Raw genomic sequence first — 16,629 nt, forward strand, 5'->3', positions numbered from 1 at the left:
GTTTGTGAGACTCTTTTTTTTTTTTTTTTTGGTCAGTCATGGGGCTTGAACTCTGGGCCTGGGCGCTGTCCCTCAGCTCTTCAGCTCAAGGCAAGTGCTCTACCACTTGAGCCACAGCACCACCTCCAGTTTTCTGAGTGGTTTATTGGAGATAAGAGTCTCATGGACTTTCCTGCCTGAGCTGGCTTTGAACCATGATCCTCAGATCTCAGCCTCCTGAGTAGCTAGAATGACAGGTGTGAGCCACCGGGCGTCAGGCTGAGACTCTTACCTCCAATAAACCACCCAAAAACTCTGGAAGTAGAGGCATGGCTCAAGTGATAGGGCACTAGCATTGAGCAAAAACGCTCAGCACCTAGGCCCTGAGTTCAAAACCTAGTATAGGCAAAAGAAAACAACAACCACCTTGCTCCAAGCTCTGATGGGCTGACACGCAAGATTTTACCCTTGTGCCATGAATTAAATAGTTCAAAGTATTGAGGCACCAAGAAAGTAGGCTGGTGTCCAGAGTCACCTACCAGATGCTTGTGGGTGGGGCAGAGCCTGGTTGGGGGGGGCCAATCCCCCCCCCCCCCCAGAGCCTGGCTAGGGTCTTCCAGGGCTGACAGCCTCTGCCCGGCACAGGAGCTGAAGCTGAAGGATGAGGAATGTGAGCGACTGTACAAGGTGCGTGAACAGCTGGAGCGGGAGCTAGAGGAACTGACAGCCAGCCTGTTCGAGGTACCCGGGTGGGCAGGCGGGCAGGGGAGCCTGGGAAGGGGTGGCCCAGGTGTCCAGTGACTCCCGAACCGCTGATGCAGAGGCTGCCCTCTTCCAGGAAGCCCATAAGATGGTTCGGGAGGCCAACATGAAGCAGGCTACGTCCGAAAAACAGCTCAAGGAGGCCTGGGGCAAGGTGAGAACCGCTCTTTGTCTGCCTGGACCACAGGGCTCTGGCCTGGCCCCCGGCTCAGCCGTCATTAGCCACCACAGGTCCAGGGAGGGCAGGCCAGGGGTCTGAGATCTCATAGCCCATACCCCAACTCCGTGTTTCTCTTGTAACAGAGACTTTCCTGAGCCTTCCAGGGAATTGGAGGACACTGTGTCATTTCCTCTCTCTCCTCCCAAACCCCTTACAAAGCAGAACCTTCTTCCAGTAGCTTCCTCTCTCACAGGCTGTTTGACTCTCTTCCCTCTCCCCCCGCCCCCCCCCCCGCCCCCATAGGAGGCCAGGGCTGTTCCTCACTCATGGAGAGCCTAGGAGCTTCTAGACACTTGGTCCTAACCACCTCGCAGAATATGGCCTCAGTTTTCCTATCTATAAAATGGGGCGTGTTGGTCCCTGCGGCGGGAAGGGTTTGGTACCAGCTGCCCCTGGGGATGGGCTGGCATTAAGTTAACGTTGACTTCCCTCCCATCCCTGCCAGATTGACATGCTACAGGCAGAGGTGACGGCCTTGAAGACCCTGGTCATCACGTCCACGCCAGCCTCTCCCAACCGTGAACTCCACCCCCAACTGCTGAGCCCTACCAAGACCGGGCCCCGAAAGGGCCACTCACGCCATAAGAGCACCAGCAATGCCCTCTGCCCTGTCGTATGCCCCGCTGCAGGGAGAACGCTCACCCCAGACAAGGAGGGCAAAGAGGTGAGATGGCAGGCCGGCGATGGGCACCGGATGGAGAAAGGGCTCCTGTGCCAGCTAGATCAGAAGCCAGTGAGAGCCAGCCTAACCCCCGCCGCGCCCCCCTCCCGCTGTGTGCCCCCGAGCCTGCCTTGCACCTCTCTGGGCCTCCATATTCTCTGAGCTATGAAGATTGGGAAGTTCCATCTTCTTAGCCTCCTGTAACATGAGCGGTCTGATACTGCTTGTTGACTCCATGCAGTGGCCTGTGGTCTCTAAATGGGAATCTGGTTTTGAACCCAGAGGATCTTTCCTTAGGTCCTCCGGGAAGACACACATTGCCTGAGCCTTAAAAGGCTTGGCGTAGACTGTGAGGCCCCCTGGGTCCTGTATGGCTATAGCTTTGAGGCCTAGGACCACCCCTTGATCTCAGCGATCTCTGTCGCCCTGGCCTTGTAGTGGGAAAGTAAGGCCATCCCTCAGAACCCCTTATGCCACAGGAAGAACTACCAAGACCCAAGGCCAGAGCCGGCCGGGGCTGCATTGGGAGAGACACTGGAGAGAAATACTGGGAGGAATTCAGCTTTTAGGGGTTCTCAAGCCAGCCCCCCCAAGCTTAGTGCACTCCTCCATCTCTGCAGGAAACATAAGCAAAGCCCTTCTCCTCCCTGTGTCCCTTTTTTTTTTGTCGGTCGTGGGCTTGAACTCTGGGCCTGGGCGCTGTCCCTCAGCTCTTCAGCTCAAGGCGAGCGCTCTACCACTTGAGCTACAGTGCCACTTCCGGTTTTCTGGTGGTTTATTGGAGATAGGAGTCTCATGGTCTCTCCTGCCCGGGCTGGCTTTGAACTGTGATCCTCAGATCTCAGCCTCCTGAGTAGCTAGGATTACAGGCATGAGCCACCAGCGCCCGGCTTGACCTGAGCTTTTAACCAGAAATTGATACGTCCTCTTCCTTCTTGTCTATCTCTGTGTGTGTGTCTGTCTGTCTGTGTCTGTCTGTGTGTCTGTCTTTTTCCCTTGGCCCAGCCTGGGCTCCCTCCTCTACTCTCCCTGCTCCTCTGTGTCATCCCCAGCAAGGCCATCCACCTCACCTATGAGCCGGCCTGGCAGCTCCTGCCTGGAGAGCCGGTCACGGCCCCTACTTCTGCTACCTCTTCCTCCTTTTTCCGACAGGTAATGGCTGCAGACCAGGGGCTTCCCTTTCTGTTCTCCTCTGGGCTTCACTCAACTGCATGCAGCCCCGGGCAGGCCGGCTTCTCCTCCTCTAAGTATACAGCAGGGCAACCTGGTGTGCTCCCTCCGTGTGCATGCGTGTGCCTGTGTTTTTCCCCTCTGTGCGCACGTGTGTGCCTGCGTTTCCCCCTCTGGGAGCATGCGTGTGCCTGCATTTTCCCCTCTGTGCATGCGTGTGCCAGTGTTTTCTCCTCTGTGTGCATGCATGTACCTGTGTTTCCCCTGTGCGCACGCTTGTACCTGTGTGTATGTCCTGACCCTCAGGGACCTGCAGATTGGATTCTTACAGGCTCCATGTGGGTCTTTAGGATGATGCCAATTCTGTAATCTTTATTATTATTATTATAATTATAATTATTGTTGGTCATGGGGCTTGAACTCTGGGCCTGGGTACTGTCCCTCTGCTCTTCAGCTCAAGGCGAGCGCTCTACCGCTTGAGCCACAGCACCACTTCCGGTTTTCTAGTGGTTTATTGGAGATAAGAGTCTCATGGACTTTCCTGCCCAGGCTGGCTTTGAACCGTGATCCTCAGATCTCAGCCTCCTGAGTAGCTAGGATTACAGGTGTGAGCCACTGGCACCGGCTTATTATTATTATTATTATTATTATTACTATTATTATTTTGGTGTCAGTCCTGGGGCTTGGATTCAGGACCTGAGCTCTGTTTCTGAGCTTTTTTTGCTTAAGGCTAATGCTCTACTACTTGAGTCACAGCTCCATGTCTGCTTTTTGGTGGAGACTTTTCTTTCCTGGGTTGGCTTTGACCCATAATCCTCAGATTTCAGCCTCTTGAGTCGCTAGGTTTCCAGGTATTAGCCATTGGCTCAGTTCTGCGATCTTGAAGCACCCAGACATTTTAAACTCCTCTGAGAGAACAGTCAGCTCCGACGTCTTGGGTGCAAAGGCAGATGGGAAGCCCTGGTGTCCTTGTCTGCATGGCTGCCAGCCACACAGAGGGCCCTCCCACCTCTCCCCTTGACTGGCCCCTTGACTGGCCCTCGACCTTGACGGTCCCCACCCTTGGCTCACCTCCCCTTAGGTGGACACAACCCTGTTTGCAGAGTTCCAGGCCTGGAGGGCATCGCCCACCCTCGACAAGACCTGCCCCTTCCTGGAAAGAGTCTACCGAGAGGATGTGGGCCCCTGCCTGGACTTCTCCATGCATGAGGTGAGGTGGATCGGGGGGGCTGGCAGGGACCCCACACACACCCAGAGACCCTACCTCACCACCCCACTTCTCTCCTTGGTCCACCACAGCTCTCCGCCCTTGTCCGGGCTGCTGTGGAAGACAATACACTGACCATCGAGCCCATTGCTTCGCAGACACTGCCCGCAGTGAAGATGGCCACTATTGAGTGTGGTAGCTCCAGCAGCAAGTAAGCTCAGGGCCTTGTCCACTCCCTGCCCATGCACGGACGCCCAGCCTGGAGTCTGTACCCAGGGCTTGGATGGGCTGAGTCTCAGGGCTCCTGAGTCCTGGTGTGGGGCCTGAGGGTGGGCAGGTCTGTGGCATTCAGCCCTGGGGTATATGACCTAGCCTGGCAATGCTGAGATATAATGAGAGGGCCAGGTAGCATTTTTGGCAAAAATGCCTGCCCGTCCCCCCTCCCCCAGTCATGGACTTTCCTCCCCCCCCCCCCCCCTTCCTGCAGGCTTTCCAGAGAGGCTGGGAGATGTGTCTCTTTCTGACCAGCCTAGCGCATGTGTGTTGGCTGTCTCCCCGCCCCCCCCCCCCCCCCCCGCTCTGTCCTATGAGAGTTCTGGGCCCTAATTGTCAGTGGTTGGCTGTGTTTCCTGCCAATAAATATCCAATGATCCTTAGTGAGGCTGGCGGGCAGGCCGCTGAGTACTCTGGAGGGGCTTGATTTAGTGTCAGCTGAGTACCTCAGTTCCTGCACGGGTGGGGAAAGAGGTGGCCAGGTCTGAAGCTCCCAGTAAAAGAGGGGGAGACAAGGGGTTTGGCCCAGGGTTTAAGGTCTGCCGCATGGATTCCTGAGACCACCCTTCAACTTGCCTGACCGTGGGCTCCTTCAGAAGCTGGGTGGGAAGGCAGGCCGGCCGGCCACTCCTTGGATGCCTGTTCTTGCTGCCATCTCCTCTCTGTGAACCGGGGAGTGGGGCGGGGGGGGGGAGGCGGTCTTGTCAGCTCCTGCTGCCACCTTTGCCCCCTCCAGCACGTGTGCCCTGAGCGGGCTGGCCCGCACCTGTCACCACCGCATCCGGCTAGGGGACTCGGAAAGCCACTACTACATCTCGCCATCCTCCCGGGCCAGGGTGAGTCACACTTTGGGGCCACACCAGGGTGGGTGACTCGGGGCTCCAGGCCTGGAGCACAACTCAAGACTTCGCCTAGATCTGCAGGGTGTGAGATTTGGGCTCAGAGACGGAGAGATGAATGTGAGCCACAGCGAAGTCAGGTGTCTTAGTCTGCTACTGCTGTGTGACAGACATAACGTTCTGGACACAATTGCTGTTCCAGATGCAATGGCTCTCACCGGTCCCCTGGGCTAGGAGTGGGGTTTTACTCAGTGACTCCATATGGCTGTAGTCAGGTGTCAAGCAGGGCTGGATTCCCTTCTGAGCTCATGTGGTTCAGGCTGGGCTTAATGTGGTCAAATTCAGTCCCACATGCTTGCAGGATGGGGTCTTTGTAGGGTAGCGACCCCTTCAGCTGCTAAAGATTGCCCACAGTTCCTGCCATGTGATCTCTCTGGACAGAGATATACCCCAGGGTACAATCTGGGTGCTTCTAGCCACCACGTCTGCGCCCCTTGCCCCGTAGATGGCTGTCCACACCCTTGTTTGGGAGCCACAAGTCCCCTCACTCTTACTTTTTTTTTTCTTTTGGTTGATGGTTGTAGGGCTTGAACTCTGGGCCTGCGTGCTCTCCTTTAGCTCTGCAGCTCAAGGCTAGCGCTCTACCACTTGAGCCACAATGCCACTTCTGGTTTTCTGAGTGGTTTATTGGAGATGAGTCTCATGGACTTTTCCTACCAGGCTGGCTTTGAACCTTAATCCTCAGATCTCAGCCTCCTGAGTAGCTAGGAATATAGGTATGAGCCACCAGTGCCTGGCTCTTTTCTTTTCTTTCCTCTTCCTCTTCTTCCTCTTCCCCCTCCTCCCCCCTCCTCCTCCTCTTCTTTCTCCTCCCCTTCCTTTCCCCTCCCCCTGCTCCTCCTCTTCCTCCTCCTCCTCCTTCTCTTCCTCCTTTTTTTTTGGTTGGTCATAGGGCTTGAACTCTGGGCCTGAGCACTGTCCCTCAGCTCTTCAGTTCAAGGCTAGCGCATACCACATGAGCCACAGTGCCACTTCTGGTTTTCTGGTATTTTTTGTGTTGTTTTTTTTTTTGGAGATAAGAGTCTCACAGACGTTCCTGCCTGGGCTGGCTTTGAACTACAGTCCTCAGATCTCAGCTACCACTTTCCCCCACTCTCTGCCCTTGCATCTCTCATGGGTGTCCACTACCTACCTACTGTCCGAAGTGACCCCACCCCACCGCAGCCTCCCCTCCTCCCCTTCCCATGTGGCACTGGGCTCAGTCTCACACCACCCAGCCTTGCTTCTCTAGCCTGTGGGTGCCTTACACATAGGGCTCCTCCTAGGTGTCCTGTGGGGGCTCTTGTGGGCCCAGCTGCCAGCTACCTCCCACTACCTCGGCTGGATTCCCTAGAGCCAGCCTGGAGTGACAGACTTCCTTGTGACTTGTTTTCTTTTTTTTTTCTTTTTTCTTTTTTCTATTATAGGACCAGAAACATTTTATTGTAGTCATGAACTGTAAGCGCTCCTTATTTAGAATTTTAGCTAGCATAATCTCTGACATATAGTAGGAGATTTTTGGGGGTGTGGGGATTGGTCGTGGAGCTTGAACTTGGCCTGGGCGCTGTCCCTCAGCTCTTCAGCCCAAGTGAGCACTCTACCACTTGAGCCACAGTGCCACTTCCAGTTTTCTGATGGTTAATTGGCGATGAGTCTCATGGACTTCCCTGCCTGGGCTGGCTTTGAACTGTGATCCTCAGATCTCAGCCTCCTGAGTAGCTAGGATTACAGGTGTGAGCTACCAGCACCTGGCTAGTAGGAGATTTTTTTTAAAGTTGGTTGAATATATGTGTGTTTTTTCATTAAAAAATTTTTTATTGTAAAGATGATAATACAGAGAGATTACAATTATATAAGTCAAGTAAAGAGTATATTCCTGGGCTGGAATGTGGCTTAGTGGTAGAGTACTTGTCTAGCATGAATGAAGCCCTGGTTCAATTCCTCAGTACCACATATAAACAGAAAAAGCACAAAGTGGCTCAAATGGTACATTGTTAGCCTTGAGAAGTTCAGGAACAGTGTCCAGGCCCTGAGTTCAAGCCCCAGGACTGACCACCCCACAAAAAAGATTATATTCCTTTTTAGCCAATGTCGCCCCTTCCCTTACTTGCTCTGTTTTTCCCTTCCATCCCCACCCACAAGTTGTATAGCTCATTTTCAACATAGTGCTCGGTGAGTACCACTGCTGCATTTGTTCACCCTTTGTCCCTCCATTTCTGTGCTCCCCCTTACCCTCCCAAAGACAGATAAATGAACAAACAAGACAAAGAGAAAACGAAAATGGCAACAAAGTAAAAAAGCCTCTTATTTCCATTACCTGGAGTTCATTCCTGTAAATATTATTTTATACCATCAGAGTCACATAAGCATTGTGCCTTTGTATTCCTCTCCTACGTATTCTTCTTTGGTCTCACTGAGTTTTCTGTAACTTTTATTTTTTGCCAGTCCTGGAGCTTAAACTCAACTCAGGGCCTGGGCACTGTCACTGATCTTCTTTTCTGCTTAAGCTAGCAACTCTACCACTTGAGCCTTTTCTGTACAAATTGAACCCAGGGCTTTATGCATGCCAGGCAAGCACTCTACCACTAAGCCACATTCCCAGCCCCTCCCATAACTCTTGAGAGCAGAAGAAGCCAAGTGGGCACAAGGAAAGGAGCCAAGTTGTGCCACCTTGTCAGATCCCTAGGGACTGGGGCAGAGCTGGTGCCACCAGGCGAGTTGGTGGCTTTGAGTTCCCTCTGAGTCAAGTCGACTGTCATTGGCTGAGGTCTGCAGGGTGGGGTAGGGGTGCAGAAGAAGGCACCTGTCAGCTAACACCAGCCTACCATCTCAGCATCTGGATGGGGCCTTGACCTGGGGACAGGCTCCAGTAGGGTCCCCATGTGCCATAAGAGGTCCATCCCCATCTGCTTGGCATCTCTGCAGATGGGTCCTTCCCGGTGGCTACCAGAATGGTGTCTCACTAGCCTCTAGACCATGGGTGGACATTAGTGGACTTCTACTCCCAGGGACTCCTACTCAGGTCCCTGGGGCTTCCTGCTCTGGTATCAGGCCACACTCTCCTTCTGCCCACAGATAACTGCAGTGTGCAACTTCTTCACCTACATTCGCTACATCCAGCAAGGCCTGGTGCGACAGGATGGTGAGCGCCCCCTGGTGGAGGCTTCGGGAATGGTGCTGAGGGGCCGGGATGGGTGGAGAGAGGCGGAACAGGGAGACGAGGGGAGGGACAGGGCAGACAAATGCCTTCGGGGAATACCTGCCCTGGACAGTGGCAGCACACTGGGGCTCCCCCAGGAGATGGTTAAGGTTGTGGGTTAGCTTTTAATCCTCCTTGGTGCTGAGTCCCATGGGGAGAAGAGCGGTGGAAGAGGCCTGCAGCTGGCATGGGTACTGGGGTACCTGGGTCCAGAGGTATTTTCTGCCAAGGAAGCTCTATAGAAACTTCCCCATGGCTGTGTCTCTCCCCATTATCACTGAAGAGTATGTGGCAATGTGGTCACTGCTCGAGGTGACCATGAGCTCCCTCCCTTTTTTCTCTCTCTCTTTTCTCTCTTTTCCCCCCCTCCCTCTCTCCCTTCTCTCCCTTTCTCCCTCTCTCCCTTCTCTTCCCAGCCGAGCCAATGTTCTGGGAGATCATGAGGCTGAGAAAGGAAATGTCACTGGCCAAGCTTGGCTTCTTCCCCCAGGAGGCCTAGCACGCATGGCCTGGAGGGGGACTCTGAGCTGGAGCAAGACATCTGCCTCATGACAAACAGGATGACAGGGTCCTGAAAACAGCCCTGAGCCAGAAGCTGAAAAGGACAAACAGCCAAGCTATGAAGGCACCACTGAGCCAGGACCAAATGTCCTTCCCAGGACAGACAGAGGGACAAACTGGCCTGGACAGCATGAGATGACCCTTTATCTTCTCCACTGACTAACCACCAGAAGAATTTCCAGAAAGCACCAAAGACCAAGGAGCCCTGAGCCATATTTAAGGGGGGGGTTGGCCCTTGGGAGAAGACACCTGGAGACAGCTGCTCCCCACCCCCATCCCAGGAGCTGCTACTGTTACTGCCACAGCTCCACAAAGGGGCTGATGGTGATATCAGGGTATCTGCCATCTACCAGCGCCCCCTTGTGTCCATCCTTCAACTTGCTCCCTGGTGGGCTTGGGTGTTGGGACTGTCCCCAGTGGCTCTTGTTATTCTGAGGGCCTGTGTGCAAGCAGGGCTTCCTAACAGCTCTCTCCTCCAACCTGCACAAGTGCTGGTCCAGGCCCCTCCATCTTCCCTGTGCATTCAGGCTGCCCTGTCCCCCCTGACCTTTCCATCTCATTCCTGGCCTCAGGAGCTCCTGCTCCCGAAACAGCTAGTGGACTGGAGCCCTTTTCCTTCCAGAGTGTGATACAGAGGGGGCCTCAGGACATATTCGCAGCCACAGTGGGGGGAGGGGGAAGGGAGGGTCCCTGTATGTGGGACTAGGAGAAGTGGGCAGGACCTGGGCCCAAGCCCACCTGTCACGGCCCACTCAGAACAGACCAGGGTTAGGGGCGCTAACCTGGACATGTCCCTCACCATGTCCCGATTTCCTCCTTTGGACGGAATGTAACACAATCTCTATTTAATAAAGGAAGGCTTTGTTGGTAGGGGCTGGACAGGGGTGGCCTGCCTTCACTCCTGCGCCCTGGAGCTCTGGTCAAGGCTTGGGCATCTGAAGGAATGAAACCAAATCCTTTCCCTGCCCGCCCTCGTGCTTGGGATTAACCCCAAATCCTGCTGGTCACTTTTCCTGCTGTTACTGAAGACTTTTGGAGTTCTCCTCAGTATTGCAGGGGTGGGGGGCAGCCTCCCTCTCCCAATCCTTACCTCGGGGTCCCTCCACCCCTGAATGATGACCTCCAGTCTATGATAGCAGCAGCCTTGGGGTCCAGAGTTGAAGCATCCAGGTTGCCTGTGGGCAGTGCAGGATCCATTGGTTTGGTTTGCCAATACAGAGGAAGGGGGAGACTGACATGAGCATGGAAGTTTAGGATCCTTCCCGCCTCTCCCCCCCCCCCCCCGGGTCTTGGGTGGGTTCTTTGCAAGGGACAGCAGACACAGATGAAAGAGGGTAGGGGGTGGCTAGATTCTCCAAGGACCCACAGTGGGACAGAGGAGGAGCTATGGTGTCTTGGCCTTCACCAACACCTGGAGGACTTTATGCCTTCCTGGGCAGCAGAGCATAGCAGCTGTGGGTTGAGGCAGTGGGTGCTGGGGCTGGTGACACCTGAGGCCCAGAATAAGAGGGTTGGCAGGGCAGCCCGGCTGTGCAAGTGCTCCGGGCTCTGCCGCCTCTTTACCTGACCCTTCCTCACCCCTTTGTTCCTACATGCCATTGTTGCCCCTTGTAGGTTCAGTCCCTCCCAGGCCTGGCCTCCTGTCACCCAAATCCTCCTGTCACCTGAATCCATTCCATACAGTGGACTTCTCTGTGCTAAACAAATTCCAGGGTGCCAGGTAAAGGAAAGGGCCAGGTGCTGGTGGCTCACGCCTATAATCCTGGCTATTCAGGAGGCAGGGATCTGAGGACTGCAGTTCAAAGCCAGCCTGGGCAGGAAAGTCCATGAGACCTTTACTTCCAATTAAAAAAAAAAACAGGTGGAGCAGTGGCTTGAGTGGGAGAGCACTAGCCTTGAGCAGAGAAGTCTAAGGGAATGTGCCTAGGCCCTGAATTCAAGCCCTAGGACTATCACGCAGAAAGGTGGGGGGGTGCATTGGGAAAAGCACATGTGCCAAAGTGGGGCACAGGGCACCTTCTGCACAGCAACACTTCTTTCTGTCGGGCACCGTGTCAACTATGGGTCAGTTGGGGGCAAAACAAAAATACCAGAGCTCTGGAGCCTCAGATCCAGCCAAGACCATGAAGGCAGGAGCAAACACTCCGGAGCCCCACACCCCAGACTAGTGGGGCACTGTCAGGCCCCCGTGAAGCCATGGTGAACAGGGACCCACACGTTGCTTTACAACAACAACTGCTAACATCAACTGATTATGGGCTGGGCATGGCTGGCTCCAAGCCCTTCTAACAACTCACTTCAGTATTAGAACAACTTTCTCTGAGGTTGGTAGACTGAGGCACTGAAAGGTCAGGAAACAGCCATGGTGGCCAGCGGATAAGAATGAGTGTTAACGGTCCTATAGGGCTTTTATGAAATGCCTGTAGTTTGGCTTTAATTCTTTAAGAGATACAGATGGCTAGAATTGTAGCTGAAAGGTAGAGTACTTCCCAGCATGCACCAGGCCCTGGGTTCCATCCTCGGTACTGTGAGTTGTATGTGTATGTTCCAGTCCTGGGGCATGAATTCAGGGCCTGGATGCTGTCCTTTAGCTTTTTCCATTGAAGCTGGCACTCTGCTACTTGAGCCATACCTCCACTGCTGGCGTTTTGCTAGTTACTTAGAGATAAGCATCTATATAGACTTTTTCTACCCAGTCTGTCTGAGAATGTCATCAGATCTCAGCCACCTGTGTAGCTGGGATTACAGATGTGAGCCATCTACTGATGCCTGGCTTGGGAAAAAAGTTCAGAAATGGGATCAGTCCATAATCGCGGAGCTGGAATTCGAATCTCTCTGCTTCTCACGTTCTACCCCAGTCCAGCTGTTCTCAGTGGCTCTTGGAGGTGGCTGGGAAGGGCTGGCTGACATCAGCTGCACAGTTGTTTTTAAGTGAATGTTCTCGATAATGCAGGCCTCTCTCAATGGGCCTGGCGCATAGGAACCATTTGAATCCTCCTTAGCAACGTCTTAAGAGGCAGCCCTTAGCCTGGCCTCTGTGGATGGTGGCACCAAACCCAAGCCCAGGGCCTTGTGTAACATCCTGAGCATTCATACTTGTCCGGATCCCAGAGCAAGCCACTTCTCTCAGCCTTTTGATTTATCAGTTGGGAAAATTGGGTTAAATGGCCTCTGCAGCGCTGCCTTTTTTCTTTCTTTTTTGTTGGTCATGGGGCCTGAACTCTGGGCCTGGGCATTGCCCCTCAGCTCTTCAGTTTAAGGCTAACTCTACCACTTGAGCCACAGCACCACTTCAGGCTCTTTCTGCTTATGTGGCGCTGAGGAATCGACCCCAGGGCCTCATGCATGCAAGGCAAGCACTCTACCACTGAGCCACCTTCCCAGCCCCTCCCTCCCTCCCTCCTTCCCTCTCTCTCTCTCTTTCTTTTTCTTTCTTCCTTTCTTTCCCTCCTTCCCTTCCTTCCTTCCTTCCTTTCTTTCTTCCTTTCCTTTTTTTTTTCCCCAGTCTTGGGGCTTGAAATCAGAGCCTGGGCACTGTCCCTGAGCCGCTTTTGCTCAAGGCTAGCACTCTACCACTTGAGTCACAGCACCACTTCTGGCTTTTTCTGTTGATGTGGTACTGAGGAATCAAACCCAAGGCTTCATACATGCTAGGCAAGCACTCTACCACTAAGCCACATCCCCAGCCCCTCCTCTCCCTCTCGCTCTCTCCCTCCCCCCCCCTTTGTTTTTTAGTTGGTTGGTCACAGGGCTTGAACTCTGGGCCTGAGCCCTGTCCCTCAGCTCTTCAGCTCAAGGCTAGCACTCTACCACTTGAGCCACAGCACCACTTCCGGTTTTCTGGTTGTTTATTGGAGACAAGTTTCACAGACTTTGTTACCTGGACTGGCTTTGAACCACAATCCTCAAAGCTCAGCCTTCTGAGTAGCTAGGATTACAGGTGTGAGCCACAAGCACCTGGCTTTTTTTTTTCTTTATTGTGGTTTACAAAATGCAAAATTTACCATTGTCATGTTTTAAGTGTACAGCTGAGTAGCATTAACCTAATCCACTATTCTGAAGTAGATCTGCAGAACTTTTGCATCTTTTAGAACTAAATGCCATGTTGCTGGCAAGGAACATTCTAAATATTGCCGTGTGTGTGTGTGTGTGTGTGTGTGTGTGTGTGTGTGTGTGTGTGTGTGTGTGTGTGTGTGTGTGTGTGTGTGTGTGTGTGTGTGTGTGTACTGGAGCTTGAATTCAGGGCCTCTTGCTTTTGCTTGGCTTTTTTACCCAAGACTGGTGCTATACCACTTGAGTCACACCTCCACTTCTAGTCTTTTGCTAGTTAATTGGAGATAAAGGTCTCACAGTCTTCTCTGTCTAGGCTGTCTTTGAACCATGATCTTCAGATGGTAGTCTCCTGAGTAGCTAGGATTACAGGCATGGAGCCATCAGTGCCCAGCTTGCTTTTAGTCTCTGAATGTGAACACCCTGCAGACATTTTTAAATTGGGATAATAAATAGAGTCATTGTCTTCTATGCCTTGCATATAATGTCCTCAGTGTTCATGCATGTAGTATTGTGCGGCAGGATTTCCTTTTTAGGGCTATATTCCATCGTATATGAATAACATCCCATTCCAAAGTGATTCTAATGGACAGACCTCATCCATACGTGGGTGTGAGTTTCTTCTGCCTCTTTGTTCTTGTGAATCATGCTGTTATGAGCGAATATGAGCACATTAATACCACAGGAGGCCTTGCTTTCTGTTCTTTTAGATAGATTCCCCCAGGTAGGATTGCTGGATGGTCTGGTAGTTTTTCAATGGAGGGCCTCCATACAGTGTTCCATAGTGGTTGCAACATTTTATACCCTCAGCAGCAGTGCACAAGGGCTCCATGTCTCCATATCCTCATCAACACATTACTTTATGTGAGTGGGGGGGTGCGCTGGTCCTGGGGCTTGAACTCAGGCCTCTGTCCCTGAGCTTTTTCATTCAAGGCTAGCGCACTGCTATTTGAGCCACAGCTCTAATTCTGGCTTTTTTAGTAGTTAATTGGAGACGAGTCTCAGATTACAGGCATGAACCCCCAGTGCCCAACACTTTATGGGGTTTTTGATCGCAGCCCAATCAGATGTGAGAGGGTCCCTCACTGTGGTTTTGACCTATAGCTCTGTTCATTAGTTGATCATTTTTGCACCTTTGCTGCCCATTTGGGTTCAGACCCTTTCTGCCAAGAAGTGTTTTGAGGAGGCCTACCTTTTTCTGCTTATGTGGTGCTGAGGAATTGAACCCAGGGCCTCATGCATGCAAGGCATGAGCCACCTTCCCAGCCCATCCAAACCTTTTATATAATTCTGCAGTCTCTGCCTCCCCTCACCCTGCCTTCCCAGAAGGGTCCTGTGTGGAGCTGATAACCAAGCTCCCTTTGGGCTGAGCTGCAACTCAAAGCAAATAGGAATGCTTTGACTCGAGTCCCTTCTGTGTCTATGTGGAATCATTCATAATTTTTTTTTTTTTTTGGTCAGTCATGAGGTTTGAACTCAGGGCCTGGGAGCTTTTTTTTTTTTTCCTTCTCAAGGCTAGCACTCCACCACTTTGAGCCACAGCTCCACTTCCGGTTTTCAGATGGTTCATTTGCAATAAGAGGCTCACTGACTTTTCTTCCCCAGGCTGGCTTCGATCCAGGATCCTCAGATCTCAGCCTCCTGAGTAGCTAGGATTTTGAGACCACTCTTTTGGATAGGCCCAGAGCCTTTTCTCAAATCTGCCCTGCCAGACTCTGACTAGCCTGATTAGCTTGCCCAGCCTTCCTGGCATTCCATGAATATCACCTGGCTCCAGGACCGTAGTTGGTAGCTCTATGTGGGGCGGTGATTTCAGTGGGTCCAGGAAGAGGTCTCCATGGCGGGCAACTGGGGGCAGAGGCTGCATTCAAGGAGTTCTCTCTTGTATCAAACTTCCTCACTTCCCTCCCCTCCAAAAAACCAAAAACTACAGCTGGCCAGTCCCCTCCTCTCTCCGTGTGCGACACACACACACACACACACACACACACACACACACACACACACACACAGCCTGGCCCCAGCCCAATGGCAGCTCAGGAATGTTGAGTGACGCCTCTCCCTTTCCAAGTGGTCTGAGAGGCCCAGGCTGCCCTGCCTGGAGTCCCACGTTGTCCTGGGTTGGAAGCAAAAGAGTTTAAGGCGGTCTATGGAAGCCTCCGAGGCCTGTAGAGGACTAACACGGGCGAAGACGGTCACAATGTAAGCTGCAGGTAGACCGAGGGCCCAACCACCTGTCACTTCATGCGGGACTGATGTGGCCAGAGGGGTGGCGTGGCCTAAGCCCTGCTCTTGGCTTAGCTCCTGGGGAAATCTGTCTTCACCTTCCCCATCTCTCATGGTGTGTCTAGAACACATGGAGTTGTAATCTATGCTAACCCCTGACCACTACCCACATCTGGGCTGAAACCAGGCCCAAGCCCAGGGAAGGAGCTTCAGAAAGCCACATCTGCCCAGCAGGCTGCTGAAGGCAGGGCCAGGACTCCCTCAGGAGTCCGCTGCTTCATCCCTTGTGCGCAGGGGGAACAATGTATGTGATTGAGAGGGGGTAAAGAAGTTCCCATCATCCCTTCCACCTCCACTCTGTGCACGGGATTCAGCAGCTCCCATGAGTGGCAGCTTCCCAGATCTCTCTGATCGTCCTGGCTACTCAAGGCAGGTGTTCCTGCATCGGGGAGAAAAGCCCCAGAGGTTCTCCCCGCCCTTCTTCAATCCCTGCTCTGTCTGTGGCACAAGTAACTGCCAGCCTTCCGTTTCCACATGTATTGCATCCATCACCTGCAGACTCAATAGGCATCAACTGGAAATGTTCAGAAGAAACAATTCTAAAAAGCGACAGTAGAATTTGCCAACATTCACCCAGACACAGTAATCCATATAAATGCAATAAACATGGCGCTAGCCCAGGCTCTGTGCAGTTAGGCCTAGGATAGTTGCATCCCTACTGAGCTCATACAGAGCAAACAAGCTAAGAGCACTCAGGCCCTGAGTTCAAGCCCAAGAACCAGTACAAAATAAAAATTATATACATATATATACACATACACACACATATATATCCACACATACACATATATATGCACAGAAGGATATGTGCCATTTTATACAAGGAAATTGAGCTCAAGGGGGATTTTGACAACCACAGGGTATGCTAGAAACAACCCCTCACACAATAAAACGGGACCAAGATGTTATACCTATCAGGGAAATGTGCTTCAGATTCTCGGAATCGTTTTCTCCCCACAAACTGGTTAGCATCACCTGGGAACTTGCTAGAAATAGGCCTCTGCTCCCAACCTGACCTCTTGAATTAAGTGTGGCAGCTGCTGTATGTTAATAACCAGCCCTGAAGGCGGTTGCAATGGGTGCTCAAGTTTGACAAGTCCTGCCCGGGAACACAATGTGATTCTTAATAGGTGTGACTGCTTCACCGTTAGCACCAGGCACCTATGTCACCGAAACCCAACCATGTGGGAGTCTGTCCACACTCAGAAGCGGACTCAGCCTGTAATGCTAGGGACTTGGGATGGGGCTGGAAGCCAGCCCACCCAAAGACTCCCATCTCCCATTTACGCGGCCAAGACAAACGAGGGAAGTGAATGTGTGGCACAAACAGTAGGATGCCAGCCTGGACCGGAGCGGGGAGGGGTGGGGAGGCCCAGAGTTCAA

The 16,629-nt window shown here is 52.8% G+C and overlaps 1 protein-coding gene across 4 annotated transcripts in view; it reads left to right on the forward strand.

Annotated features, from left to right (window-relative positions):
• Rab3il1 (RAB3A interacting protein like 1) overlaps positions 1-9,780 on the forward strand; it is a 31,580-nt gene extending 21,800 nt beyond the window's left edge. For all 4 annotated transcript variants that reach the window (XM_070032157.1, XM_070032159.1, XM_070032158.1 and 1 more), the window contains 8 exons: positions 625-720; positions 818-895; positions 1,407-1,625; positions 3,874-4,002; positions 4,092-4,210; positions 5,009-5,108; positions 8,226-8,292; positions 8,766-9,780. In XM_070032157.1, coding sequence (XP_069888258.1) covers positions 625-720; positions 818-895; positions 1,407-1,625; positions 3,874-4,002; positions 4,092-4,210; positions 5,009-5,108; positions 8,226-8,292; positions 8,766-8,848 — 891 coding nt within the window. In that variant the 3' untranslated portion in view covers positions 8,849-9,780. The remainder of the gene's footprint in view (positions 1-624; positions 721-817; positions 896-1,406; positions 1,626-3,873; positions 4,003-4,091; positions 4,211-5,008; positions 5,109-8,225; positions 8,293-8,765) is intronic.
• Positions 9,781-16,629: the final 6,849 nt, after the last annotated feature.

Source organism: Dipodomys merriami, unplaced genomic scaffold (genome assembly GCF_024711535.1).
Source record: "Dipodomys merriami isolate MVZ:Mamm:240054 unplaced genomic scaffold, mDipMer1.0.p SCAF_21, whole genome shotgun sequence".
NCBI lineage: Eukaryota > Metazoa > Chordata > Mammalia > Rodentia > Heteromyidae > Dipodomys > Dipodomys merriami.